Here is a 26,892-nt window from a genome sequence, read left to right as displayed (position 1 = left end):
AGGCACCGTATCGTTATCCCGTTTAATATGTATTATAAGGAACTTGTTGTTGTGGGATGCGTAAATGGAGAAAAGTAAATGGGAAGGTAATTTTGACAAGTAAACATTAATCGATAGTTAAACAAGTCCATTGTCATAACAAGTATTTAACAAAAGTAAATCGCTGAGCTCGTCGGATCGCCTAATCGGCGTGTTTAAGCTTGGAATAAAATCTTCTCAAGTTACCTGCATTCCAAGTTCTCAGGACCTCCTTGCCATCGAGCTTCTCTAGTTTGTAGGCACCCCTGCCAATCACCTCTTTGACTCTGTAGGGGCCTTCCCAGTTTGCTGCCAGTTTACCTTCCCATCGAGTCGGCAGCCCGATATCGTTGCACCGCAAGACGAGGTCATTTTGTTCAAATTCTCTCTTGAGCACTTTGGTGTTGTAGCGCAGGGCCATTTCTTTGCTTTAGTGCCATTTCTGACAAATGGGCCATCTCCCTAGCATCGTCTGCTAGGTCCTTTTCCACAGCTTTTTCTACTCCCTTCAGAAGTAATCGTGGGTTTGGCTCACCGATCTCAACGAGTATCATTGCATCCACCCCGTACGTCAGGCGGAAAAGGGTTTCTCCTGTGAACGACTGTTTGGTTATTTGGTAAGATCAGAGAACTGAGGCGAGTTTGTCGGCCCATGCGCCTTTTTTGTTCACCAGCCGCTTCTTGAGGCCCAGCAAGACGACCTTGTTTGCGGCCTCAACTTGACCGTTCATCTGGGGATGCTCTACAGAGGAGAATTTCTATTTTATGCCCAGACCAGTGAGGAACTCCGCGAACTTCTTGTCAGTGAACTGTGTCCCGTTATCGGAGACAACGACTTTCGGGATGCCGAATTGAGTTATCACCTGCCTCCACATAAACTTTCGACAATTGGATGAGGATATACTGGCCAGTGGTTCAGCCTCTATCCATTTGGTGTAGTAGTCGATAGCAACTATGAGGTATTTGACTTGCCCTGAGCCAACCGGGAAAGGTCCCAGTAGGTCGACTCCCCATTGTGCGAAAGGTCGAGAGGACGTCAGTAGGCTTAGTTCGGTTGCCGGCGCTTTGTGGAAGTTGGCGTTCTCTTGGCACTTGACGCATTTTCTTACGAATTCTTTGGAGTCCATCATCATCGATGGCCAGTAATATCCAGCTTGGATGAGCTTTCTTGCTAGGGCTTTGCCCCCGATGTGGTGACTGCAGTACCCCTCGCGGACCTTTCTGAGTACATAGTCCGTCTGGTCGGGATGCAAGAACTTCAGTAAGGGCTGGGTAAGTCCCTTTTTAAACAGTTGGCCTTGTATGATCGCATATTTGGCTGCCTCCCTTCTCAGCGCTTTAGCTTCCTTCTCGTCGTCAGGGAGTTTACCGTTTTCTAAGAAATTGGTGATGGGGTCTATCCAGGAAGGGCTTATCTTTGTCAGGTGGAGGGCAACTGCTGGTTCTTTTATCATGCCTTGAATGAGGGACCGGTTGCCGACTCCCGGTTACGTGCTTGCCAGCTTGGATAGGAGGTCTGCCCGTGTGTTCCTTTCCCTCGAAACGTGTTGGACCGCGACCTCCTCGAATTGTTTGCTCAGCTCTTTGACCTTCTCCAAGTACTTCTGCAACAGCGAGTCTCTGGCTTGGTAGCTTCTATTTACTTGCGAGGTGACGACTTGTGAGCCGCTGCACACTTCCAGCCTCATAGCTCCGACTTCCCGAGCTAGGATCAAGCCGCCCAAGAGAGCCTCGTACTCCGCTTGGTTGTTCGATACAGGAAACTCAAACTTGATTGATTGTTCGTATATGACCCCGGCAGGGCTTTCCAAGATGATCCCGGCACCTTCGGACATTTGGTTAGAGGCCCCATCCACATGGAGCTTTCATGGTGTGCCTGCCTCCTCGGTCGGGTCCCTCGTTACCTCTACCAAGAAGTCTGTCATTGCTTATGCCTTAATCGCATGTCGCGGCTCATATCGCAAATCATACTGAGATAGCTCGATGGCCCAAGTCATCATTATTCCCGCTAAGTCGGGTTTTTGGAGCACTTGGTGGATTCCCTGGTCCATTCTCACGACCACTTGGTGACCCTTGAAGTATTGCCGTAGTTTGTGGGAAGAGGTTAGCAGTGCCAGAGCCAGCTTCTCTAGTTTGCTGTATCTCGGGTGGTGTTGCGAGGATCTCTTTGAAATGCTTAAATGCTTCCTCACACGCCGGGGTCCATTCAAACACTATCCCTTTTTTCATAAGGTTGAAAAATGGTAGCGCCCTAGCAGCTGACGCTCCGAGGAAACGGGATAGGGCAGTGAGTCTGCCTGACAACCTCTGCACATCCTTGACACAGCCCGAACTCTTCATTTGGAGTATTGCCTGGCACTTTTCTGGGTTGGCCTCCACCCCCCTTTGGGTTATCATAAACCCTAGGAATTTTCCTGCTTTCATGGCAAAGGCGCATTTGAGTGGGTTGAGCCTCATGCCATGTTGTCGGAGGGAGGCAAACACATTTCCTAGGTTGCTTAATAGGTCTTCGGGTCGGGTGGTCTTTGCAAGGATATCATCCACATATACTTCCACCGTTTTGCCTATGAGGTCGCTGAATATCTTATTCATCAACCTTTGGTAGGTGGCCCCCGCGTTTTTCAACCCGAATGGCATTACCTTGTAGCAATATGTTCCTCCTGGCGTTATGAACGCCCTTTTTTTCCTCGTCTGGTCGGTGCATCGGTATCTGATTGTAGTCAGAGTAAGCGTCCATGAAGCTCAGATACCAGTATCCTGCCGCCGCATCGACGAGTGCGTCTATGTTGGGTAGGTGGTAGGAGTCCTTGGGGCATGCTTTGTTAAGGTTGGAGTAATCCACGCACATCTTCCATTTTCCATTATGCTTTTTAACTAGGACTACGTTCGACAGTCAAGTCGAGTAGTCGAGTTCTTGTATGAACCCTACTTCGAGGAGGCTGGCCGTCTGCCTGGCCAACTCCTCGGCTCTTTCTTGTGACATCTTCCTCCTCCTTTAGGCCACTGGTTTGACCTCTGCTTTGACAGCCACGCGATGAGACATGAGCTGGGGGTCTATCCCGGGCATGTCAGCTGGTGTCCAGGCGAAGAGGTCACCGTTCGCCCTGATCATTTTCATTAAAGGTTCTTTCAATTGGTGTAGGAGATTTCTGTTGATGAAGGTGAACTTCTCTTCGGAGTCGCCAACCCTAAACTTCTCTAAGTCCCCTTCTGGCTCAGGTCTAGGCTTGTCCTCGACCCTGGCGTTCAGGTTGGCGAGGAAGATTCCCGACGCTTCTTTAGATTTCTTTCTCAAGGAGAGGCTGGCGTTGTCGTAAGCGACTGCCGTTTCCAAGTCCCCCCTTATGGATCCCACAGATCCGCTGTCCGTGATGAACTTCATTACCAACATCTTTGTGCTATGATTGCCCCAAGGTCATTGATGGTCTTTCTCCCAGGATGATGTTATAGGCCGTGGAGTCTCGGAGGACCACGAACTCCGCCATCACTGACCTTCTCCCTTGTCCTGATCCTATGGATACAGGCAGGGTCATTATTCCGTCAAGTTTAATAAAGTCATCGCCTAAGCCTACTACACCGTGCTGGTGAGTCTTTAAATCGGCGTCTCGGAGGCCCAGAGCATTGAACACGTTGCGGAACATGATATTCGAGTCAGCGCCGGTGTCCACGAGGATCCTCTTGACCAAGCCGGTTCCCACCCTGGCCGTGATGACCATTGGTGGGTTTTCCATGATCTCGTTGAACCATTGGTCGTCTGGTCCGAACGATATGAGTGGGGTCCTTTTAGAATTCAGCGCGGGGCTAGATGACGAGACCGCTAGGACTTTGGCGTCCTTTGTGTGTGCCGACTTCGACCTCGGTGCCACGTCTCTTCCAATTACCACATTCACAATGGTGAGGCCGTGCTCATTGTCCTCGAGCTCTTGGCGTCACTTCGCTGCGTGGCTTCTGTCTTCTTCATCCCGGTCTCGGTCTCGTCTCCTCGGCTCTCTGATGAGGTGGGAGAACTCGGCTAGCTTTCCGTCCTGGATCGCTTATTCCATAGCATCTTTCAAGTTAAAACAGTCCCGCGTCTTGTGTCCATAGCCCTTGTGATAATCACAATAGAGATTTTTGTTCCCTCCTATTCTGTCCTTTAGAGGTCGGGGTTTGGACAAAATCCCCTTCTCGGCTATTTGCTGGTAGACTTCCGCAACGGAGACTGCGAGGGGGGTATAGTTGGTAAATCTTCCTACTCGGGGGAAAGTCTTGAATGTCTTGGTTGGCGCTCCATCTTTGGGGTGCTCCCTTTGCCTTTCCCCACTACCATGCTGACGGGCTTGGTTGTTGACGGGCTGCCGTTTGTTGGCTACCACCACTTGGCTGACTTCTTCATCATTGATATACTTCTTGGCCACACCCTATATCTCTTGCATTGTCCATACCGGCTTCGTGGTGAGGTGCTTCCTGAAATCTTCATTCAGAAGTCTGTTTGTCAAGCACAAACTGGCCACCGAGTCGGTTAGGCCGTCGATCTCCAAACACTCATCGTTGAACCGGTCTAGGTATTTCCTGGTCGGATTCCCGGGCCTTTGTGTCACCTCGAGTAGGTTGGGTGCTTCGCCTTCGCAATTCGGGTCGTGAATTGAGCCAAGAAGGCGTGGCTAATATCCGAGAACTTGGCGATGGAACCTTGCGGGAGGCTGTTAAACCACCGAATCGCAGGTCCCGCTAGGGTGACCGGGAAAGCGCGACACCTGACCTCTTCGCCTACCCCTTCTAAATTCATTCTGGCCTCGAAGGCCGTCAGGTGCTCCTGTGTGTCTTGTGTTCCATCGTACCTCATGTCCGTCGGCTTATCAAAATGCTTTGGTAGTCGGATCTCGAGGACGGAACGGTGGAAGGGGGTTGCACCAATGATTACGGGCTGTCGTGTTCTCCCTGCCCTTTCTTCGTCCCCCTCCCGATCTCCCTCAGCAGCTCGGGTTCTTCTAGTTCGGGGGTATATTAAAGGGTCACGTCGTCTTCTCAGGCGTTTCCGGTTTTTCCGACTACTTCCAGATTCATATCATGGGGTGGATGTGCGCCGAGAGTGGCTTCTCTGAGAGGTCCTCCCCCGGCTCTCGGGAGATGAGGAGTAGCTTGGGTCAGAGGTTTGCTGGTGATGTTCTCGTGCGCTCTCGGGAGGAGGCCACGGAGGCTGCCCCCCTGGGCTCGGCCCTGCCACCAAGTTCCACTGTACCGGGCGTGATATCTATTTAGGCGTCCCACAGACGGCGTCAATGTTCGGTAGGTCGGATACTGGACGGTTCGGGTTGGTACTTCGATTGATAAGATGGGGTATTGCCTGGTTCCGAGTTACTGGGCCGGAGATGGAGTAGCCGACGTTCCGAGCTCTTCGTGTGGAGAAGGGGGGTGTCACCTGCAAAGATACTCCGACGTTCTAGTCAGTGAAGTGTGCAGGCGAAAAGTGAGAGAATGGTATGTGACGTACCTTGGGGGAGGGGTAGGACCCTCCCCATATATACCGTGTCAGAAGTGGGTCCCGCAAGGGCAGACCCGCCTTCCTCAAAGCTTCCTCACACAGCTGTAGTAGAGAGCTGTCAAGGACGCGTGTCCGAGTCGTTGGTTGAGCTGCTCGTACCCGACCGTTCGAGTCGGGTTATTCGTGGGTCGGGTCGGCCCACAAATAATCTAAGTCAGGCCGTAATCATAAGTTAAGAATGTGTAGAATTAAGATTAAGATATTCTCAATCACAGATAGCATAGAATTGGGTTTATATAAAAATATCAATCCTCAAGTAAAATTAGAATTTGGATCTAAACCCAAACCTATGCTACTTATTGCCATCCTTATTAATTTAAAAATAAGGGTTTAAGGGAATTAGGGATAGTTGAAAGGTAAGAAGAGTGAAGTGTGAAGTGTAAAGTGTGAAGTGAAGGGACTAGTGAGGGTTTGAGTTTAGGGTTTTGGTGATGATGGCGTTCTTCAGTGGAGCTCAACGATTTCTCCGCCAGTCTTCTTTTGTTGTGGCCTCCCACTTCACCTCTACTCGTTTCACTTCGACTCTTACTTCCCCAAAACTCTTCATCAGCGGTCAGTAATTTACTCCAATCCTCTTCTGCTTGTTCATCTTATTAATTATAAATTGATCGTTTCCATAACATGATTGTCACTATTGAAACCTTCATTTCCGTGTTTTCCTTATTCCGTTTTCGCTTCTAGAATTGTCAAATTAGCTTTCTTGAGACCCTAAATTATCTTCAATCTGGACACGGCAATCAGTTATGATTAATGATTATGTTGCACTAGATGGGTAGGCTTAGCAACTATGATTTGCATCTGATAGATACTTGTATATTAAACTTTGAGGCTAGCTTGTTTCGTGAAATTGTGGTATTTTTCTGTATCCCTGATAAAAGGAGGTTTGAAGTTGTAGGGCTCTTCTGTCTTGATTCCTTTAATTTGTTGGATTCAACAGTTTTGAACTTGGACCCTGAAGTATTATTGTGTACTCCAATGTAGCCTTCAAGAACAGTAGAATAGTATTTGAATGCATTGCATTTTTATGTGGCGACTTTTATAACCAACCTGGAACATTGAAGTGTAATCTTTATCAATACAGGTACTAGTCTACTAGTGTCTATACAAAGCCAAAGTTCAAGGGGAAGGGGATCCGAGGAAGATAATTGAATAGAACTGTTGCGTCTTATTTATTACTCTAAATGTAATGAGGATATGTTGTTAACTTATTAACTTTGACAGGAGATGATGCTCTTAAAGAGTTTTCCCACAAACACTACTAAAGCTAGTGCTCGCACATCTTGCGTGACAAGACACAGATACAATGCTTAATTTGTGTCTTTTAAAGTTGGATCACTCACTTTACAATATTTATATGATTAGGAGACAGAATTATTAGAATATAAATATACAAAGAAGTAAGATAAGTTTCACTCTCGTGAAATGTATTTTATTAGTAGGGCTGTAGGACTTCATGAAAGGCCATTTTTTGGTCTCTGAAACTGTGAATTTCTTCTACTCTATTGGCTTGTAGTTCAACAAAGGTCCATTTTCTTTTTAGCACCATTTTCTGTAGGGAATTGTTAGGTGGATCATGTAAGACTATAATTGGCGAAGCTTCTAATATAAATATCCAGTATAATGGAATTTACATAGTTCTGTATGTAACTTTTATATGTATTTGGCATTTTGAACAGGTCTTTCAAGACTGACAACAGATGAAAAACTTACTGAAGCGTTTTCTCCTTTCGGGCAGCTGCTTGAAGGTAATGCATTTCTCCTGCAATACTTGATTCTTCTACATGCTTATGTATTAGCTTGCTGGATATCATTCCTAACCTTCACTCATCTTGATCGACAGCAAAGGTTATAACCGATAGAGCCTCTGGACGATCAAAGGGATATGGATTTGTAACTTATGCGACCATAGAAGATGCTGAAAAGGCGAGAGCCGGAATGAATGCTAAATTTATTGATGGATGGGTTATATTTGTTGATCCTGCCAAACCAAGAGAGCCCAGACCTCCTCAGCAGCCACAGTCTCAGCCCTCTGGAGCTGGTTTCACGGTTAACAAGACAATTGGATGGTGTGGTTGATATTATTCATTATTGACTAAAATAAACCTTATTCTCATGGTGTGAGATTTCAGAAGACCATATATAATTTAACTCCCCCAATTATTATACACTATAGTTTCTGGAGGAATTTTTGTATCAGACCATTATAATTTGTAACTACACTTTAGCCGCAAGACATTACTATTCGGAAGATTAAATGCACCACTTCCCTTGCTAAGAGGACATGGAAACAACATTAAGCTGTCTTTCTGGAACATCATCTACACCTACTTTAAAATCTTGATAATATGGTTTTTCAAAACAATTGTTTAAAATGGTACTAGTGTTATTTGATTCTCATATATTTATATATTTAATACAAAAACCCTAAATCAACAATGAGGGAATGGGTTTGACAATTATAACTATGCTGTAAAATTCATTCTATAATTTTCACATATCTCCGTGTACTTATCGTGTGATGGACCAAATCATTACACATTAAGATCCTCGAAGCGACGTATTTGATTACCTAAAAGATACTTGTGTTTGAAAATTGATCGCTGATTAGAAGCTTTTTTTAAGGGTTATAAGTATTAAATCACATAATTATAAGTTTTTTTTTTCCGTTGTTATAGCCACCTATTCAAGTTCATGTCCTTTAATGTTCATTGTGTAAATTATGTTACAAGCTTCTACTCTTTATTACAAATATATATCATTTTACTAGTTTATTTATTTATCTTGTTTTTTTTTTAATGATCAGACTTTTTAGCAAAATTCAGGTCACGTCAAATCAAGCTTAATACTTTAAAACTGGCATGTTTCCACTTTCCACCCCTAACTGCCTTCAAGCATAGCCCGTGGCAGCACCATCCACCTTCAACCATGGCTTGCAAGCACAACCCGTGGAAGACCATGCCCAGCCATCTCCCTCATCTTCCTCTTCTCTGAATGGCAATCTCACCTAACCTCAACAACGTCGTCCAATGCCTCAAACACATTACTACTTTGGTCACTAGGCTGTCGTCCTTGCAATAATAGACCAAAAACAATTACAGAGGAAAGAAAAGGATCGAGTTTGGAGAAGAAGAAATGAGGGAGAAAAATCAAATAAAAAACTACACATTTTTTCTTTAATTGTTGAGAACACAAACACATCTTATTATTGGGGTAAAATATCAACTTTTTCCTCGTGTAAAATACGTAACTTTTGTCATTCTATATATTGAACATAGTTGTTGATTGTCAAATTAATTTGTCGTTGTTGAAATAGCAAAATCCTATTTAATATTCTTTGGTTATGGTCCAGAAAAGCACCTTACATAATCGAAATAATGGTTGGCAACAATTAATTATTTATCCTACACATAATTGACATTAATATCATATGGATATGGATGTGTAAGATCTTGAAATAGAATTTGATATTATGCTTTCAAGTGGAAGTTTGCTTAATTTTCTCACTACTTAGATATGATATGTCATCTTACATAAGTAATTGATCAATGTTCATTCCATGTTGTTATTGTTACAAAATATTTATTTGGTAGGCAAGTTACCTAAATAAAATGTTTAAAAATCAATATTACCAGAATATAACTTTTAAACATTGGAGATGCAAATGCAACTTTTATATTTCTATAAAAATTGCAAGAAGAGTATGGTGGATTCTGGATTGCACGTAAACTAGTACATGTAACTAACTTTGAAGATTTGGTTCTCATTTGTAACTAACTTGCTGTGGCCTTATTATAGATTTGTTGTGAACTTAGTGCTACTCTAATGTGACTAATGTTCTGAATTTACCCATGCCTACAGCCTGCCATAGTTTCCTTTCTTTTCATTTTATTGAAAGAAGAAAATAATGAAGGAAAGTGTAGGAAACCCTCTGCAACTAAAATTCGTGAACCACATATCCCTGATATACAGTTCGCTGGAAAAATCTATGAATTTCTACCAGAACCTTCTTGGCTTCTGAATAAATCACACAAACAAACTAAATGGGAATCAATATTACATCAATATCCTAAAATAAAATAGATTACATGTATGTCCTAAAGTAACTATATGTAAATTGAAGAACAAAATTTGATTTACATTTTTTCAAATGTCGAATCAATTGAATTTGATTGACTGTATATGCTATATTAATAGTAAATCGAATCTAGTTTATTGGATTTACTACTTTTTCAGCAACATATAAATTAAATCTAGTTGATTCGATTTACTATTAATACAGATTATTGACATTTACTAACTTTAAAAATATAAATGTCAATAAGAAAATATCTCTAGTTTAGATTCAAAGAAAATATTAAAAAAATTCAAAACGAATAAAAATAAAAATTTAACTTTTGTGTTTTAGTTCAAATTCTAGAAAATCTACAATTTTATAAATTTATGAATGCAAGACATAATGATTCCAGAAAAATGATTAGAAATCGTCATTTGACTCATTACTATATAAAAAATTATTACTGGGATTTTATTGCAAAAATTAATATAAAATATAATCCTCCAATATGACATAGAAGTTAAAACATGAATTATTCAAAATCAGAAATAACATATAGTTATAAAATATATAATGACCAATTATATTTATACAATATGTAATTTGAGAAATAATTAAAATATTATATTAATTAAACTTAGATATTTTGAGCATACCATCATCAAAGCATAAATTTTATACTTAATTTCACAAATTAAATACTAATTTAATTGATATAACATTTCAATTATTTCTCAAATTACATATTGTATAAATATAATTGGTTATTTTATAATGTGTAACTATTTGTTATTTTTAACTATGAAAAAAATTCAAGTTTAATTCTTATGCCAATTTGGAGGAATATATTTTATATTAACTTTTTTAATCTCAAAAGTCCCGATAATAATTATTTAGATGCTAAATTGTTAATGAGTCAAAGGATAATTGTTAATGAATTTTTAGGAATTGTTTATTGTTCCGTTTTAAATTTATAAGTTTATAAAAATATGAATTTTCTGAAATTTAAACTAAAATACAGAAGTTGAATTTCTATTCTTATTCGTTTTGATTTTTTGATATTTTATTTGAATTCAAATATGGAGTCACCCAAAAGGCAGAATTCATATATCCCAATCCCCCTCGTATCAATATAGGAAGATAGGGGATGGAACCCTCGTACACTATCCGACTTAAAACCTTAAGATAATAAATTAATGAAACTCTTATCTTATAAACTCTTTCCTCCTTTTTACTTTTTATTTTTCAATATAAAACTAATTTCATAAACCACTTCTCATACTTATAATATTAATATGGAAAATAATATTCTCCTACAATAAAAATTAAAACCAGAACGAAAATTAAAACAAGAACAGAAAACAAATTTAAGGACAAAAATAAAAAGCAAAAAGATATCTCTACTCTCCCGTTGCCATCCCTGAACTCACGCTCCATTTTCATTCATCATAGCATCAAGACCGTGTAGATATTTGTTATTGTTGAGATCAAACTTCTTTTTCTTATTCTTCTATAAAGATAAGGAGTCATTACAAGTGTTGACACAACCTTAGGATATGGAACTCTTCCTTCGTTGAGATATGGACATTTTTGTATATTAACATTTAGAATTTCTTTAAGTTTATATTTTAATTTTTTTTTCGTGTATTCTGTTTGATGTAGATTTAGTTTTTAAATTTCTATCTTATATTAAAAATATTAAAGTAATTTCACATATATTATTACCTTTATAACCACATTAATGAATGTACAGCGTCAAGTTAAAATAAAATAGAGAAAAGAATAAATAGCTTCTTGACTTTTTGTTCTGGAGACATTTTTTGTCTTTAATCATTTGAAAATACTTTTAAGTTCCTCACTTCTTTAAAGTAGCGTTTGTTTTGAGGTATTGAGATAGAGACTGAGAGATTGAGACTTAATATCATATTTTTTGGTTTAGAGACTGGTATTAAAATTTCTATCTCTGTCTCCAAAATTTCAGTATTTCAGTACTTCCAAAATGTAGGGACACAAAAGAATAAAATTTTTAGAGATGGAAACTGAAAATTTAATAACATTTTATACCTAAAATACCATCATTCAATTAATTAATTCTAATTTTACCCTTTGTGCAAATTAAATTAAAATTTCATTCTTATTTTAATTTCTGTCTCCCATTTTGCACCAAACAGAATACTGAGATTTATTTCAATTTCTGTCTCTTAGTCTCTGTCTCTCAGTCCCAGTCTTTCCGTCTCTGTCTTTCTTCTGTATAAATGCTTCCATCAGACTCAACTTTTAAGGGGGTTCAATAAGAACCTCTCTAACAGCAGAAGCACCAAAAATAAATTTTTCACAACCTGTGCGATTAAATAGGCAATACCAAAGATACTCCAAGTAACAAATATAATCACAGAAATTAAATAATCAGACACCAAAATTTTATCGTGAAAAAATCTCCCAAAAGAGGGAAAAAATTTCACGGGACCTAATCCAGTAAAATCTTTCATTATCAAAATAATGGGTACACAATCAGTCTTTCTAGTAGTACTAGGGCATCTCAATAATCAAAAAGATATATCATTAAAACTGATGAAATTAACATAAATCCTCTACAAAGTGGATATTTCAAATCATACCAAAAAAATAATACAACTAGCAAATTATATCCTAATATTCATCTCTATATCAAGAATCATATTATTAAAATAATTTCATATATATTATTAATTTTAGTCACCAAAAAAATATATTATTCAGAAAAGCTCTGCATACAAGCAATTAGGGCTTGTAAATATTACAAGTAAATTAACCACTAACCCCCCAAAACGCGCTTCTAGTGTTACGTCCCTTACACGCACTATATAACAGATCCCGCGTATAACTACCAAATTTAAAAGATTTGTTTCCTTCTTCGTTCTCTTTCTTTTCCAAATTTCCTCGTTCTTCTTCTCGCGCGTCTTCCCCTGCTTTTTCGATCGTTCTTTTTCCCTCCTTTCTCACTGGTTTGTTCTTCGTCATTGACCTTAGTTCCTCTCTCTGTAACTCCAGCTTCGTTTTCTTTTCGATTTTCTAGTTTCTGAAATTAAAGTTTGAACTCGTTTTGAAGATAATGGATGATTCAACCTCAGATTGTCAGCTGAATCAGGGCGAAGTGGATTATGAATTTGAATCTAACGAAGTTCCTGAGGTTTGATTTACATACGATTACTTTAATTTTGTTGCTGTTATTTGTATAGCATTCTGTAGTTGAATAATTCGTGAACATTAACTGTGAAATTAATGCGTGAACATAAATCTGTGGATTGAATCTAATGTATTAGTTTTGATTAATTATCTGCAATTTATAGCAGACGCTTGGGTGTAGATCAGAATTTTTTGGGTGTATTTTAGGGGAAAGTGTGGGTGTATGTACAATTTATGGCTTTTTTTTGTTATTTTAGTTGAGTTGTTGTCGTTCGGGTGTATTATATTAGACAAGATTGGGTGTATTTTTAGTTTTTGACATGGTGTATTCTGCAGCCTCTCTCTGTTGTTGATGACCAGTTTGTTCCCAAGGTTGGAATGACCTTTACCACCCTTGAAGATGCTGAAAAATTTTACAAGAACTACGCCAAGGCTGCAGGGTTTTCTACAAGAGTTCGGAGCACAATTAGGAAGGGAAACGAGATTAAGAATCAATTGATTACATGTAGCAGAAAGGAAAAAATAGAAATCTAAAATATCTCCGACGAGAAGACGAATTCGACAGCCGGTTTAAACTGTCCTGCAAGAACTTATATACACACATTGAAGGATGTTGGTGCTAGGATCATTTCATAGGTTGTGCTGGATCATTCACACCCTTGCTGTCCAAGTAAAGCAGAGATGCTCAAACAGCACAGAGAACTAAGCATGTCCATTCGTTGTACAATAGAGAATAACGAAGAGGCTGGTATTAAACCAAGCAAAACTTACCAATATTTGTTGCGGCTGCCGGGGGTCACCGCGAGTTAAATTTTATTGAAAAGGATGTGAGGAATTACATTACGAGAGAAGTGCGGAATGTTTCTGAACAAGAAGATGCAAAGGAATTCGGAAAATATTTGTTAAGAATGAAAGAGAAGAATCAGAATTTTTTTTGAGCTTGAACTCAAGGAGGATCGATCGATTAAGCTGGCTTTTTGGGCCGATGCAAGAAGTAGAGCTGCCTTTGAGTATTTCGGAGATGTTATTTCATTTGACACCACCTACAATACAAACAAGTAACAAACTGTCCCTGTTTATGATGCTAAATTAATGTATTTTTATGAATTCGCGGTAGAGGTGTATATTGGGTGTTTTTGGGTGTATACAAAGCATTTGTTGGGTGTACGTAATGATTTTTCATTCTGCACTATGGTAATTTGTTTCAAGTATAATTTGGTTTATGGTTCTTTTGTTGGGGTGAATCACCATGGTTAGTCAACACTTCTTGGATGCTCTTTGATGAAAAACGAAGAAATTGAATCATTCAAATGGTTATTTCAATGTTGGCTTGGTTGTATGGGAGGAAATGCTCCAAAAGGGTTTCTCACCGATCAATGCGCATCAATGAAAAGGGCTTTAGAGGCCTGTATACCAACAACAATTCACCGTTGGTGTATTTGGCACATCATGAAGAAGATTCCAAGCAAATTAAACGGGTACAAGGGACATGCAGAAATTGAACAAGAAATGAGTCAAGTTGTTTGGAACTCTCATAGTAAAGACTCATTTGATAGGAATTGGAATGATTTTCTGCTGAATTTTGGTCTTGTGGACAACAAGTGACTTTCAGGTAATGTTTGTTTAAAATCTGCAGCAAAGGTGTAATTTTAATTTCTTTCGGGTGTATTTATATTCTGTTTTTGGGTGTATTCTGTAGATCTCTATGAAGACCGTCATATATGGGTTCCAATCTATCTGGATCGCCACTTCTGGGCAGGGATGAGAAGCACACAAAGGAACAAGAGCATGCATTCATTTTTTAACAAGTTTATTACCCGGAACATCTCACTTATTCAATTTGTCAAAAAATACGATAATTGCCTCGGAAGCAGGGAGCAAGCAGAGAGAGAATCAAATGCTGCAGATTTTCATATGGTGATACCGTGTGCAACCAAATCCTCCATTGAATCTCAGTTTCAAGATGTGTACACTCATCAAAAGTTTAGGGAAGTCCAAGCACAATTCAGAGGAAAAGCGAATTGCATCACTAGATTAACGAATTCTACTCTAGGCTATTCAGTATATGAAGTTGGAGAACAAGTTTTCAGCTCAATATTTAACAAGTTTGTGGTTACTTATGACTCAGTAGCAGCCGAGGTAAAATGTCAATGCTTATTATTCGAGTCAAGAGAGATATTGTGCCGTCACGCACTAAGCGTGTTAAGTTTTGAACAAGTAAGCCAAGTGTCACCTAGATATACATTTGAACGATGGAACAAGAAGGTAAAAAGGCGACACACACATATCAAGAGCAGCCACGACGAGCCATTGTTGGAGCCAAGAAGCAAGAGGTTTAACGAATTAATTTTTCGTTCGCAAAATATTTGCGAATTTGCATCAGAATTAGAGGAGATGATTGCAATTTTGCACCGTGCGTACGATACTGTCATGCTTGAGATGGAAGAATTGAAAGCCGAAAGGAAGGGGACATCTTCTTTATCTCACGAAGACGCCAACTTGGAATCCGTTAACGAGCTTTAAAGCCCTCCAAGGATTCAAACAAGAGGACGTCCTGCCTCAAAGAAGAAGAAAATGAAAGCTTTAAACGAGGTAAAAGTGATGTTTTTTAAATATGTGGTAATTGAGTTTAATTTTGTCGTTAATAGTTTAGCTAATATGTGAGTTTATTATATTCAGTTAAACCTCTTTGATGCTGGATCAGTGGTGCATTTAAATTCTAGCCAATATCAAAGACGTGTTATGAATTATCAGTTCAGGGTACCAGCAGCAGCGGATATCTCTTTGGGTGTATAGTTACAGAATATGAGTGTAAAAGCACTGTTCTTTTGGGTGTATTTTCTAAATTTTCTTGTGTTTCACATTTTACTTATATATAAATATATATACTTCACAATCTGCTATTTATGTTATAAAATATTGTTTGTTTTTTTACTATGGTTTAAGGGTTTTAGGGTTTAGGGTTTAGGGTTTAGGGTTTAGGATTTAGGGTTTAGAGTTTTAGGGTTTAGGGTTTAGGATTTTAGGGATTTAGGGTTTTAGGTTTTAGGTTTTTAGGGATTTAGGGTTTAGGGTTTAGGGTTTTAGGGTTTTAGTTTTTAGAGTTTAGGGTTTAGGGTTTAGGGATAAAGCATTAGTGGATAGAAGTCTGGTGTATATTTAACTTTCTTTGGGTGTAAAATGAAATCTTATAGGTGTATAGTAGTTTGGTTGTTTTAGGGTTTAGGGTTTAGGGTGTAGGGTTTAGGGTTTAGGATTTTAGGATTTAGGATTTTAGGGTTTAGGGTTTAGGATTTAGGGGGTTAGATTTTTAGGGTTTAGGGTTTTGGGTTTAGGGTTTTAAGGGTAAAGCATCAGGGTGTAGTAGTTTGGGTGTATATTCAACTCCCTTGGTTGTATATTCAACTTTCTTTGGGTGTAAAATTTTATGTTTTGGTTTTATATCTCGTTATATGTTTTCCTTCATACTTTACCACCTGTAATACAGAGCTTTTGAATACAGCACAGACAGTTTAATAGCAAAGACAATTTAACTATGGAAAATAATTTCATTCAATAGAAGTTGTTTATAAATGCAAATTTTTACAGCATGTGTTCTATTTACAAGTCTAAATATCATTAGAATCTATCTGGCAATATGGACTCAATAACAATGACGATGGCTTGGACAGTCTTATTGCATTACTTCCTCTAATGGCTTCAGCTTTGTTTTGATTCATTTCATGGAATAGAATTCGGGAAGCATATTCTACTCTAAAGTGGTCCACCTCGTCCTACAGTTAAAAGGAATATTGTGTTTAATGAACCATGTTAATTGAGTAAAGTAATACATAGTTATTTAGTTTTAAACACATTTACCTGGGTCCAATTATCCCACTCATACTTCAACCTTTTAATGTTTTCGGGCTGAATTATCTCAAGCCACTTCATTATGTAAATAGCACAGTCATAGCTGAAAACCAAGAAAATAAATTACAAATTACATATAGGAAAGTTTAATTTTCAGAGTTAAAGATTTATACCTTGTCTTTTGGCCTGAGATGTTAAGGTATGGCGGTTCAATTTCCTTGTCCTTGTCCCTTGTCTTCAGAGGTAGCCCTCCCGCATATACTCTAATTCGTGAAATTACATATTCCTTAAAACACAAAACAAATTAGTAATACATGGATAAATTTAATAAAGGAAGACACCCAAAGGAGCACAAACTTAAATCTTATTTTGAACAGAAATACACCCAAATATTAAAATACAAAACACAGAACCAACTTACAATGAATGTATTTAGGGTTGTTCTCTTATCGGACAGAGATTTCATGTGATATGGGTCGACTATATAAAATTTTCGCTTTCTTGTATCTGCCAACCATAACCACCAATGGTCTGAATGGCAAACATGTGCAAAAATATGAAATATGTTCAGATTGAACACTGTTTTAATTTATTTGGCACATAAGTAAAAAATGGTAATAAGAATGAAAACTTACATAACGATGTGATGCTAATTTTTTAAGGAACAAGAAGGGTATAAATATTGGGTAGTCTTCCACCATGAATGGCCTATTGGTTTTAGCGTTTAAGAATACTCCTTCTGGATGATTTACAATGGTCATGTTTTGCAAAAATTGTGAACCACCAAATGAATACCAAAAATACACCCAAACGAATGCAAAAAATAAACCCAAATGAATACACAACTTACACCCAATTGAACACAGAAAATACACCCAATGTAAGGAAGAAAATACACCCTAAGGAATGCAGAAAATACACCCAAAATTTGTTAACCAACCCTTACCACAATATTAAGGGGGAGACAGTATACTTCTTCTTGAAACCTTTTAATCTTTTGCTGGTTTAGAATGAGGCACATGGCAGAGACAATGTAGAAAAAGATGCCAAAATCAATTTACATTAATCAGCATTGCAGTTAATTTTGGTGATAAAATATTTATGTTATTGTAATATTACCTCAGCTTCTATATGCGTTTCAGTTGCGAGTGATGCAAGGTGGACTTTTGACAAAATGTATTTATCTTGGTTTTGGAGTGTGCACACAGTGTCAAACTCATTAGTTAGTCGATTTGCATTTGTCTTCACTCATATGGCCCAGAGGTAGCATTTCTCTTTCATGTCAGAAGTAACTTCATTCGTCCTCGCAGGAGTTTCAAACTTCTCAAAACTCTCTGCGCCATTCTCCATTGGAATCTGCGGACTTTTTTCTTTTGTTGTCACCCCACCACTTGCAATTTTGTGTACCAGATCCCCTAATTGTTCTAGCAGTTTTGGGGTTTCTGAAGTTTTTGCCTTCCCTCCTTCTTGCGTTGACGCTCCCTCCTGCGTTGCTGCTTCTTCTTGGCTTGAATCAGTCAAGCCAAGGCTGAATGATGGCAACGGATCTGCTTTAAGAACATACGATGCTGTCCGTGCCATCATCATCAGCGCAGCAGCGTCTTCTGGGGCTGGATTACTGCGTGATCATGTATAACGTATTATAAAAATAATAATATACGGATGATAACCAAACATTGATTTTACTCTGATGAACTTACATTTTAGATGGAGCTGGGGGAAGTGTGGATGTGCTTTCTTCAAGTTGTTGGGGGGGGTTCAGGAGTGCTGCATGGTATATAAAATTAATCATGATGTAAAAAAACTGGTCCTGGATCAATCGTGAAAATATACACCCCAACAGGGGCAATATACACCCAAACTGTAACGAAATATACACCCAACACTATTTATTACCTTTTTGCAGTTCCTTCAATTTGTAGCAGAGGGGTTGGTTCATTTTTTGTCTCAGGTGTTTGTTCATTTTCTGGCATAGTGGTTGTTTGGGACAGCGGTAGACAAACTTGAATCGAAACTCTAAACAAGAAGAAAAATAAAAGGTTAACAATGCCTTTGAAAATAAAAAGGTTATAAGGTTGAAATATTTTTGAAAAACTCACATTGCAAGCCCTTCGGACGGTGTCTCTTCCCTCACAACCATCATATTCTCTTCAGCCGGCTCACTGGCTGACTCTTCAAACAGACTCAACCTAAAATACACCCTAAGAAAGTTAAAAATACACCCGAACAATTCAAAAGAAAGACAGGCTTTGTTTTTTGAGAACTTACATACTTGCAGTTTTTGCTTTTTTTTTCCTGCCTTTTTTTTCTCGAATAAAACAATAAAGGACTTTTTTTCTAAAAAAAATATATACAGAATTAGAAGTAGAAGGTAATAAAAGAATAAAAGCAACGATTATTTGAAAGAGAAATTACATACTCTCTGCCGGTTTGTTTACGCTATTTTGTTCTGTGTGTCCTTGAGAGGAAGGATCATCACTTCCCAAGTTTACGTCTGGTATTCTAAACATAATTGAGTACATGTTATTCACAAAAAATACCATACTGTTAAATCATGATAACAAGATTTTATCAAATAAAGCTTCTTACATTTCAGATGAGATATAGTGACTTTCCGTCGATCGCAGGTCAACTTCCTTCTCCCTGCGAAACAAGAAACAATTATTAACAAAGTAAACACCCTAAAATCTGAAATATATACCCCAACAAGACATATCCCTCTGCATCAGATTTTTCATTGTTTTCCCTTAAGAATTCATCTAAATCTTCAGTTCCAATTTTAGATCTGACAGTACATGCGTAAAAGAACATGTTAACAAATATAATTTTGATGATAGACGGTAATATAGCTTATAAAGTACTGTACCCATGATAGGATTGAGCTTGCTCAGGAGATGAATCCTCAACAACGACCTTTTTCTTTTTGGACTGTGTCTTGGGGGGAAAAACAAGTATGAATTAGAAATACAAAATTAATTTGATAAAATAAATATTCAAAGAAGTGCTTACTTTTTTGGTGTTCTCTGAGTTTTTTTCTTTATTTTTTGTTTCTCCACTAGTGATGATTCTTCGCTTCTATAAGTTAATAAGAGACACTCTGTTAATACATGAAATCTTGATAATAAACCCAAAGGAAAGAAGTAATAATTTCAGAACATTACTCATCAGTTAATTCAGATTCTGAATCAGAATCTTCCTGAATCTTCTTTCTTTTTTTGGACTCCATTCTGGAAGGCAAACAATCATTATTTAAAAATATTCTAAAATGGATAAAATACACCCAAATGAATACACAAGATACACCCAAATGAATGCACAAAATACATCCAAATGGATAAACAAAATACACCTAAATGGATAAACAAAATACACCCAAGTATGTTACTTACTTTTTGGCTTTTCGGGTGGGTTGTTTTCTTGTTGAATTCTTTGAGTCATCTTCAGTCTCAGACTCAGAGGTAGAATGGTCACTTTCACTTGTTTCATTCTCAGATGATGATGTTGAACTTGCCTTCCTTTTTTTGTTTTTTTTGTTTCTTCTTTTTTTTTCTTTTTTCTTTATTTCTTTCATTTTTTCCTTTGTGTCGGCCATCTTTACAATTCCCTGAAACATTAGAAATTTTAGTTAGCAGTATTCAGGTAAATAAAATACACCCAAGATATTTTTTTCACTTACCATATGATCCTCCATTTCTGCCCTTATTCTTTCAACCAACTGCTCCTTAGTCCAGTTGGCAATCCAGGGTTCTGGAGGTCTTTCTGCCCTCTTCTTGTCTTTATTTTTTGATAGATGAAAGTAAATTATCATCAGGGCAAACAGGTAGCCGTCAATTGCCTTTTTCTTTTTCAGATTATAATCTGTTATGTCCTTGATGATAAAATTCAAAACATGTGCTCCCCAGGGCAATAGCCATCATCTCATTTGTTAGATTTTTTAGGGTCTTACCCTGGAATCTTCTAAAAATTTGTTTGTCATCTTCAGAAAGATCCTTATAATTCACTTTCTGAGGAAATAGACCTCCTACAAAAAGAAAACAACATAGTATGAAAATTAGTTCAAATACACCCAAGCATCAATTGAAATATAATTGAATATGGCTCATATACACCTATAATTTTTAGCGAGTTACCTGACGCGTTGATGCCAAGCGCAGCCCCTATTGTTTTTGGTCTTACTTTAAATGAACCATAGCCGGTTTCCAGTCTGTTTTCCCCTAACTTGAAGGAGTTAACAAACTCCCTTAATATTTGGTGATGCACCTTTAGCGGCGGGATGTGCATCAGGCCACCAAATCCCAAATCCCTAACAATTGTTTTCTTCTCCTCGCTCATGTTTCTGAATTTCTCACTTAACAAATGTGTTGCACACTTAAGGTCTTTGGTTTGCTGTAAACAAAGCAAAATTATAGTTCAGATATATTTCTATTATATAAAACTGATTTCATCTAAGACATATATTTGTTCTTACATTTTTTTCAGCTTGGTTTCTGCCTGCCATTTTTTCTAAAATGAAAAATACACCCATAGATATCAGTAAGATACACCCATAGATATGATTCAGATACACCCATAGATATGAGTCAGATACATCCATAGATATCAGTCAAATATCATTCAAACATGCATTAATATACAAGGTCAAGAAACATTACAAGGTCAAGCAATATACACCCATGGACAAACAAATATTAGAACAGTTGCAACTGTTGACTATATTACAGTATATCAGTTCAGAAATATACAACCAACAAATTATGCCATATACACCCAACAAATTACTCCATATACTCCCAAAAATTAGTTACGAGAAGAACTAGAATAACAAGAACAGTAACACCTAGAACAACTAAGAAGAACAGTATAATCTAGAACCAAGAATAACAGTAAAACCTAGAACAATTAGAACATTAAAAATTGTAAAATGAGACCTAGAAAAAGAAGAACAGTAAAACCTAGAAGAACGTAGAAGAACAGTAAAATCTAGTTCTTCGATTTCGAAATGTGAAAAATATTCAAGATGAGTAAAATAGTAACGTAACATACCTTGAGTATTATAACTTCGTTTTTTCTGGAGATTGTTGATGGAGAGTTCTATGTTGTGTTGATGGAGAGTTGTAATCTTCGCGACGAGTCTTATCTCTATAGTTTGGAATGTTGCTCGAAAATGGACGGTTTGTGTTTTTTTCGAAGAGCTTAGAGAAGTGGAAGAGTGCGCCATTAAAAAGCGCTATTCGTGAAGAGCAACCGTTGAGTGGGGCGCGTGTAATTTACGCTCCATTTAAAGTGAGTGAGTGCGCGTGTGAATAAAGTGTGGGTTGAGAACTTATAGGACCTTTTTGCTTGTATGTGTAGCAGTCACGTATATTGTTACCTTTATAACCACTTTAATGAATGTATAACGTCAAATTAAAATAAAATATGACATGCATTGACGTTTTTTTAGTCTTAATAGAAATAGAATTTAACTCAATTAATAAAAAGATAAACGTGACCAACAGAATATACATTATATATACTCATTAAATTATCGATAGATAATTTTGTCCTCCGTATGATTTTCTTACATATTTTGTGTATTCTAAAATACAAATTGAGAAATAAAAATACATACCGCAAATTTATTAAATATCATTTACATCTTGCGATTTAAAATTGAAAAGTGAGGCAGGCTATTTCATGCAGCATAGCATACATTTTGACTTTCAGGAATTTTCCTAATAATAATAATGTGATAAATGGAAACGGCATGCTTCGTGCCGCTTAGCGATCAAAACCGCCAATGAAGCAATAATTTTATCTTCTTATATTGTAAGATTATTATGAATAAATATATGGCAGAATCGGATAGATATATGCAATTTTTTGTTTTTTACGAAAATTATAGTTATGGGGGATTTTTAGCTGGGAAAGCTAGTAGTGCAAGATAATACAAACTAAAGGTGATATTAATATATTATTGGATAAATTATAATTTTTTGTTTTTGAAATTCGTCAAAAATTTTAAAATACACATAAAAAATTTTTAAAATAAAATTAAAATAAAATAAAATTTAAAAATATCTTTAAAATTTTTAATAAATTTTAAAAACAAAAAATATACTTTAATCTATATTATTTTACATACAATATCCTTTTCAAAAAGAGAAAAAAAAAAACAAAAAATGGAGGTAAGAAATCCATAGTTTATCCCCATCACTTCACATGCAGCCAAGCTGCAAACTTTACTCAGTGAAATGGACACGACAAAGAGTAGTCGAAGGCTCTTCAATCTTTCTTCCTCTATGGTTACCATCCCAATATATGTTTTTCAACAATGTTATTCTGTATTGCATGACATCAATTAACTTATTAGGCTAATTTTGTTCATATATATCCCTTTTTGGTATACTTTACGATATTAGAAAGAAAATCTAACAAAGGTTAATTTTTCTACCCCAATAAATATTTGCTAAGTAATATTATAAGAATTACATAAGTAGCTAAAAATATTCCGAAATCAAATGAATAATGAGGTGAAGCATAACCTTCCTCTTGTAATATATAAATAAGCACCTTACGTTCCACCTATTCCTAAGTTAGAAAATTGAAACAAACAGGCACATCCACATTATTATTACATTGTTCTCCAATTAAGCTTAAGGTGCTACATGGCATGGTGGAGTGGGCTAAGGGAGCTAAAGCCTTTGCTTCACTTGCTGCTTCCACTTAGCATCCATTGGGTTGCTGAAGAAATGACCGTTTCTGTTCTTGTTGATGTCACCACTTCTGCTCTCTGTCCTCGTCACACTACTTGCTCCAAAGCCATTTACATCAATGGCCTTCAACAAACGGTACTACTCATTCTCTCATTTACTTGTGCACTTTGTGTCTACTTTTCTTTTTAGTCTTATTAATTTGTTTGATCAAAAAGTGTTAGAAATATAACCATTAATTTGCCTTCTCCCGTCAGCTTAAATTTTTGGGATGAACGATTTTATGACATGGTATTAGAACTCTACGTCCGAAAAGTCTAGAGTTCAAGACCTATGCATGTTGTTGACCTTTTGCTTCTGATATCATAACTGTGTGATAATATCATACTATTATTGAAGAATAACATTATTCTTAGACTAATGTTATGCAAGGAGACTAGTTAGTGATGAGTAGCATTAATCTTACTAATCTGGTTCGAGAAGCGATGATTATCTTTCCTAGCATATGTTTTTGCAATCTCAATACTTGAACCCAAGATCTTTGGAAAGATGTCTGAGTTTGCTAATCACTTGACTAACTCGAAGTTAGTAGTAGGCTGTAGTGATTTATTATGCTAGTAAAAAAAGTTCATATAAATAGTGGGATCAATAATTTTCTTCCCCTAATTATACTCTATTGCATCTCTAATTTGGTCCACTATATTCATATTGCCAACAATTTTGTTCTTCATTGGACAAGTCTTTGTGTAATTTTTCTTCTTAATTGAATTGTAGTATTACTGGAGTAGTAATGTTTTTTTGCAGGTTGTTGGAATTTTCAAGATGGTGGTTCTTCCACTACTTGGTCAGCTTTCGGATGAACATGGCCGTAAGCCTTTGCTTCTCATTACCATGTCAACTACTATTATTCCTTTTGGTATGCCATTACACTGTGTTTTGTTTTTCCATTTGTTTTCTGTTGATATATTTTTACCATTACTTACAACATTTTGTTATTTGTTTATTCACCTTTCACTGTTATTCTTGTTGCAGCTTTACTTGCCTGGAATCAATCTGAGGGATTTGTCTATGCTTACTATGTTCTTCGAACAATTTCATTTATAATCAGTCAAGGGAGCATTTTCTGCATTTCTGCTGCATATATGGTAAGATTTATTCTTGAATAATTGAACATAGGCCAAAAATGGGAAGAAAAATAGTAAAGAATTTTTACACACACTTCTTCTCTCTGTCCTTAGGCAGATGTTATCAGTGAAAGCAAAAGAGCAGCTGTATTTGGTTGGATTACTGGCCTGTTTTCTGCTTCACATGTTCTTGGGAATTTCCTTGCTCGGTTTCTTCCCCAAAGCTACATTTTCATGGTGCATAACTATACATCTGTAGTTACCTTTTTATGCATATTCATATCATATTGTGAGTCCCTTTTTGGATGCTTCCTATTGACAATGAATCTTAGTAACAAAGTACACTGCTTCACTGGTTTCAGGTTTCAATAGCACTTTTGATATTTTGTCCTGTTTATATGCAATTCTTCCTCATTGAGACGGTGAAAGTTGCTCCGAGAAAGAATCATGAGTCAGGATGCTGCATGAAGGTAGTTGATTTTCTCAACCAGAGATACAAATCTATGAGAAAAGCTGCAGAAATAGTCATGTTCAGGTTGTTATTAATTTTAGGATACATTTGTCTTTTTTTTTTAATGTGCAGTGCTTGAGTTCTAAGTAATTGTATTTTCATTTTTCAGTCCAACATTGAGGGGCATGGCTATTGTCACCTTCTTTTACAAGTTGGGAATGTCAGGCATAAACAGTGTTTTACTGGTATGCTTGTAATTGAATAAAACTTGAGATTAAATATTTTCAGATAATTGGTTCTTTAGCATATTGTACCAAGTTTTTATGTTTTGTACTTGACAGTCTGATAATTCCTTGTGCAGTACTATTTGAAAGCCGTTTTCGGTTTCAACAAAAATCAGTTCTCAGAACTTCTGATGATGGTTGGAATTGGTTCAATATTTTCTCAGGTCCATAAGTTAGCATATAGCTTGTCTAAAATTGTTTACAAAATTTTATTTGACATAGTAACTTACATTCAATTTTTTGCTCCCAGATGGTGGTGCTTCCCATACTAAATCCACTGGTTGGAGAGAAAGTGATACTTTGCTCTGCATTGCTTGCATCAATAGCATATGTAAGTTATTTATACTAGTGCATTAATAAGTGTCTGTTAGTCCACATTTTTATAAATTAAATATATATAGTAGTAACAAATATGAGATTAGTCAAAATGGTAAATATCTTATATTCTAATCAAGAGATTTTGAGTTCGAGTCGCTGACATCTTATTCTATGCATATATGATTCTATGTAGGCATGGCTCTATGGATTAGCATGGGCATCTTGGGTAAGTAAACTTGCCAACTTCCTATATATATATATATATACCTTTTTAAACTACTTATTGCCAGTTCTACAATCTGCATTATTATTATTTTTTTGTAAGTAATTGAATTCATGACACCAATACAGGTACCATACTTGAGTGCCTCTTTTGGTGTCATCTATATCCTTGTAAAACCCGCTGTAAGTAGTAGATGACTCTTCCTATGATGCAATCATCTTATTAATAATCACATAAGGTTCTAATATTGGTATTATTTCTTTTTATACAGACATATGCTATTATCTCAAAAGCATCAAGCTCAGTCAATCAGGTTTGGTTTCTTTCTTTATGAATCAACATCATCCCAAGCAATAAACAATTAACTAATAGCACAAATAAAACATCGTATAAAGGAACAATAATATTTCAACATCTTTCTTATTATTATACTCTTCCCACAATCATTCATGCTATTATACCGCAGGGAAAAGCACAAAGTTTTATTGGTGGAACACAATCTATATCACATTTACTATCACCTATTGCTATGACTCCATTGACTTGTAAGTGGAACAATAACTTTGCTATCTAGCTACTTATAAAATCTTTAAAAAATTCTTATTAGTGATTAGTGCTTACCATACAATTAACAACTGGTGTTTCAGCATGGTTTCTATCTACAAATGCTCCTTTTGATTGCAAAGGTTTCAGTATTATATGTGCATCAATATGCATGGTAACACATTTCATATTCTTTCTTCTCCCATAATGTATATATCTACATTCTTTAATTTTTATAGTTGTCACTCTCCACTCACATTGAAATCTTTCAAATTAATTTTGTTCAGATAATTTCACTTTGTTTTGCTTGCCTGCTGAAGCCCGATGATCATAGTTGCTCAAGTTATAATACAATTGGCTTTGAAAATGTAATTATATAAGTAGAGGGAAAAGAATGTAGTACATTTTAATACAATTTCTTTTTATATTATTAATTAGAGTAATGCTAGACTATCTAAGTTTTTTTATGAACAAAGTTCAACTAAATTAAACAATAAGACTTAAAATAATACTAGTCATAATTTGTTTTTGTTATGTTAGACCAACTTAGTTGGACTTAGTTAAAAAAAAATTTGGATGTATAGCATTATTCTATTAATTATTGTAGTTCTCTTTTACGATTTGTATGATCGTATAAAAATTATAAT

General features: G+C 36.7%; 2 protein-coding genes across 2 annotated transcripts; both read left to right on the top strand.

Moving 5' to 3' along the window:
• Positions 1-5,893: 5,893 nt before the first annotated feature.
• LOC107466819 (organelle RRM domain-containing protein 2, mitochondrial) lies at positions 5,894-7,854 on the top strand. The gene is made up of 3 exons (XM_016085821.3): positions 5,894-6,094; positions 7,219-7,287; positions 7,383-7,854. Exons 1-3 carry the CDS (start codon positions 5,974-5,976, stop codon positions 7,616-7,618), a joined length of 426 nt encoding a protein of 141 aa, XP_015941307.1. The 5' UTR covers positions 5,894-5,973; the 3' UTR covers positions 7,619-7,854.
• Positions 7,855-22,828: 14,974 nt separating this feature from the next.
• On the top strand, positions 22,829-26,625 carry LOC107466799 (uncharacterized). The gene is made up of 14 exons (XM_016085802.3): positions 22,829-23,440; positions 24,107-24,218; positions 24,335-24,447; positions 24,541-24,663; positions 24,789-24,961; positions 25,047-25,122; positions 25,239-25,325; positions 25,412-25,492; positions 25,673-25,705; positions 25,831-25,884; positions 25,974-26,015; positions 26,169-26,247; positions 26,350-26,420; positions 26,533-26,625. The coding sequence occupies exons 1-14, from the start codon at positions 23,258-23,260 to the stop codon at positions 26,623-26,625; spliced, it is 1,320 nt and encodes a 439-aa protein (XP_015941288.3). The 5' UTR covers positions 22,829-23,257.
• The last annotated feature ends 267 nt before the right edge of the window (positions 26,626-26,892 follow it).

The sequence above is a fragment of the Arachis duranensis genome, chromosome 9 (genome assembly GCF_000817695.3).
Source record: "Arachis duranensis cultivar V14167 chromosome 9, aradu.V14167.gnm2.J7QH, whole genome shotgun sequence".
In the NCBI taxonomy this organism is placed as follows: domain Eukaryota; kingdom Viridiplantae; phylum Streptophyta; class Magnoliopsida; order Fabales; family Fabaceae; genus Arachis; species Arachis duranensis.
Note: the sequence above shows the minus strand (reverse complement) of the source record. Positions and strands in the feature narration are given on the sequence as shown.

Bases quoted from the DNA above. Each gene is read 5' to 3' on its own strand.
- LOC107466799 (XM_016085802.3), top strand. From the start codon at position 23,258: ATGGCATGGTGGAGTGGGCTAAGGGAGCTAAAGCCTTTGCTTCACTTG. The intron at 24,448-24,540 runs GTAAGATTTATT...CTCTGTCCTTAG, and splicing joins GCATTTCTGCTGCATATATG to GCAGATGTTATCAGTGAAAG. The intron at 26,016-26,168 runs GTTTGGTTTCTT...ATTATACCGCAG, and splicing joins CATCAAGCTCAGTCAATCAG to GGAAAAGCACAAAGTTTTAT.
- LOC107466819 (XM_016085821.3), top strand. From the start codon at position 5,974: ATGATGGCGTTCTTCAGTGGAGCTCAACGATTTCTCCGCCAGTCTTCT. The intron at 6,095-7,218 runs GTCAGTAATTTA...CATTTTGAACAG, and splicing joins CCCAAAACTCTTCATCAGCG to GTCTTTCAAGACTGACAACA. The intron at 7,288-7,382 runs GTAATGCATTTC...CTTGATCGACAG, and splicing joins TTTCGGGCAGCTGCTTGAAG to CAAAGGTTATAACCGATAGA.